This window comes from Trachymyrmex septentrionalis, unplaced genomic scaffold (assembly GCF_001594115.1).
Source record: "Trachymyrmex septentrionalis isolate Tsep2-gDNA-1 unplaced genomic scaffold, Tsep1.0 scaffold183, whole genome shotgun sequence".
Lineage (NCBI taxonomy): Eukaryota > Metazoa > Arthropoda > Insecta > Hymenoptera > Formicidae > Trachymyrmex > Trachymyrmex septentrionalis.
In genome coordinates this window covers 129402-132231 of record NW_017305001.1, presented here as the reverse complement: position 1 = coordinate 132231, position 2830 = coordinate 129402, and the positions used below count along the sequence as shown (strand labels likewise).

At 38.6% G+C, this 2830-nt stretch overlaps 1 protein-coding gene across 1 annotated transcript; it reads left to right on the top strand.

The window, feature by feature from the left end:
- Nucleotides 1–255: 255 nt before the first annotated feature.
- On the top strand, nt 256–964 carry LOC108746638 (putative uncharacterized protein FLJ37770). The gene has a single exon (XM_018483538.1). The coding sequence runs from the start codon at nt 265–267 to the stop codon at nt 928–930; it is 666 nt and encodes a 221-aa protein (XP_018339040.1). The 5' UTR covers nt 256–264; the 3' UTR covers nt 931–964.
- Nucleotides 965–2830: the final 1866 nt, after the last annotated feature.

The window sequence follows — 2830 nt, the reverse complement described above, 5'->3', positions numbered from 1 at the left end:
AACCCGAATAGTCGGTGAAGCGCGACGTACTATATAAGATTTTGATGGCGTAACCAGTTAACTAATTATTTAAAACAAATATATAACACATCGGTCAATAAGTCCCCGGTCTGACACATAGAGAGCGCCACTAACACAAAAAGTACATAGTGGTTCGAAAGAACAGACCCTTTTAGGCGTACTGTCAAATGTATATGTCATTCGGATCATTATTGTGTGAGTTATTGAAGCTTTAGTGAATAGCTTTAGGTTATTTTCATAACAATGGAAAAAAAGGAATTTCGTGTGCTCATTAAACACTGCTTTTTGATGGGAAAAAACACCGTTGAGGCAAAACAGTGGTTGGACAAACATTATGGCACCTCTGCCCCAGGCAAATCAACAATTATCGACTGGTATGCTGATTTTAAACGCGGTCGTACGGACACCGACGATGCACACCGCTCTGGTCGCCCAAATGAGGCAGTTGTCCCCGAAAAAATCAAGCAGGTCCATAAATTGGTTTTGTCCGACCGTAAATTAAAGCTGGATGATATTGCTGACATCGTAAAGATATCCAAGGGAAGTGTTTTTACCATTTTACACGATCATTTGTCGATGCGGAAGCTGTGTTCGAAGTGGGTGCCGCGTTTGCTCACTGTGGATCAAAAACAACCAATGGCAACGATGGTTAAATTGAACGAGTTGGGCTTCCAGCTGCTCCCGCACCCACCGTATTCGCCAGATTTGGCCCCCAGCGACTATTTCCTATTCGCTGAGCTCAAAAAAATGCTCGCTGGGAAGAAATTTCGATCGGATGAGGAGGTCATCGCCGAAACTGATGCGTATTTTGAGGGTCAGCCAAAATCGTTCTACAAAACCGGCATCGAACGTTTGGAAAGGCGTTGGACTGATTGTATTGCCTTAAAAGGAAACTATATTGATGAATAAATTCGAATTTTTATGTAACACTTGTGTTTTCTTTGCTAGACCGGGGACTTATTGACCGATGTGTTATATATATATATATATATTAAAACAAATATCTCTCGAAAAATATTTATCAATTACAAGGAAAATTAGGCTGCATTTACCAAAAGAACAAAGAAGATGTAAGTATGTTAAGTCACATACGCGAATAGAATTAAAATTCTGGGAAAACAAATCTTAGAAGCATAAAAAAATCACGCGATATTGTGGTCAAGAATTTCAAAGCTTCCTTAGAAAAAGATTCAAATGTTTCATTAGAAGATTAAAACCCGAAATAGAACAGAGAATAGTCAGATATCTGGGCGTGCAAGAAACAGTAGCCGACGCGTTGCGAATAGAAAGAGAGCTGCAACAAATGACGACAAGGACAGACGATAAGGCGGGGCCCGAGTCCTTTAAAAGATCTTTTACAAAATTCGAGAGCAAGTTGTCAGAAATATCATAAAAAGGGGCACACTGCCACGGATTGTAGGAAATTACCATCGATCTCTCAATCCAATTTTGGGATCAAAATCCTGCTATACCAAATTTGCAAAAAACGCGAATAGTGCGGGATCCCCATCCCTCACGACTCGTGAACGTACTGCAACCTAACATAATTTCTTATCAACTATGCTCGAAACCGGGGCATATAGTAATGCTAAAATGTGCCGATCTAATAATAATACTAATTTCTCCCCGAGTAAGAATTCTATTGTTTGCTAATGATGTGACAAGGCTGGTCACCTCGCTAATAACTGTTGGCAAAGACAAAATACCAAACGTAGTATTGAGAATAAATCAAAGATTGTTTGTCAGAATTGCAACAATTCGGGACATGTTGCCAGGGATTGCTGTTTTTAAAATAATCAATAGTATAATTCCGAGAATAGCGTATTCTGCCGCTATTGTAAAGAAACGGATCATATTCTCAACACTTGTCAATTATGTATCGAGTAATAAATTTCCGGAGGAAAGCTACCAATCAGGAAAACTCCAGCCCCTCGAAGGCAGGTATGCAACAAAGGTTCAAACGGATCTTACACTCATCGACGTCTCAGAAGACTCAATAAATAAAAACGCGTTAGAAATACGACCCGTAATAGTGACATTCAGTAAGCATGATCGCGTGCCTACTGTTGAAGGGAATCTTTGCAAGTCGATGCCCGTTGTAACTCTTATGTTAGACACCGGGTTAGGATCGAACGTAAGTAAAGGAGTTTTTATACCTATAAACAATGTTGTCGACTATAATAATATTTTAAAGCTAAACAACATAAATGAATATCCCGTCTATACTCTCGGAAAAATAACCTTACTACTTTTTGGAAAAGAAATAATATTTCACATTGTATCTAATGACTTTCCAATTTCACAGTCTGGCATATTAGGCAACGAATTTTTTTTTAGCAGATTTCTTCAAAAATAGACTACGCAAACGGATGTTTAGATACATTGGGAGAAAAAATACCCTTCCTATCACCGGAAACCATAATAACAGCTCCACGCGCGGAATCATTATTTTACGTCAGAATAGAGAACCCTGAGATAAGGATAGGATATATTCCTAGATTAAAGGTAGCCCTTAGAATTTACCTGAGAGATACAATTGTGCAAAATGTCTCTGATAAGGTATATTTAAATATTATAAGTACACTGATTTAGTACAAGATTTAGGGCTTTCGAAAATAAAGTACTTCGAAAAATCATCGGTGCAAAACGCGATGAGGAAACGGGCGAATGGAGAAAATTACACAACGCAGAATTACATCAATTATATAATAGTCCGGATATTATTAATGTCAAAAATCGCGTCGATTAAGATGGGCAGGTCACGCGGCGCGTATGGATGAGGCATCGAACTGCATATAAAACTAATTGA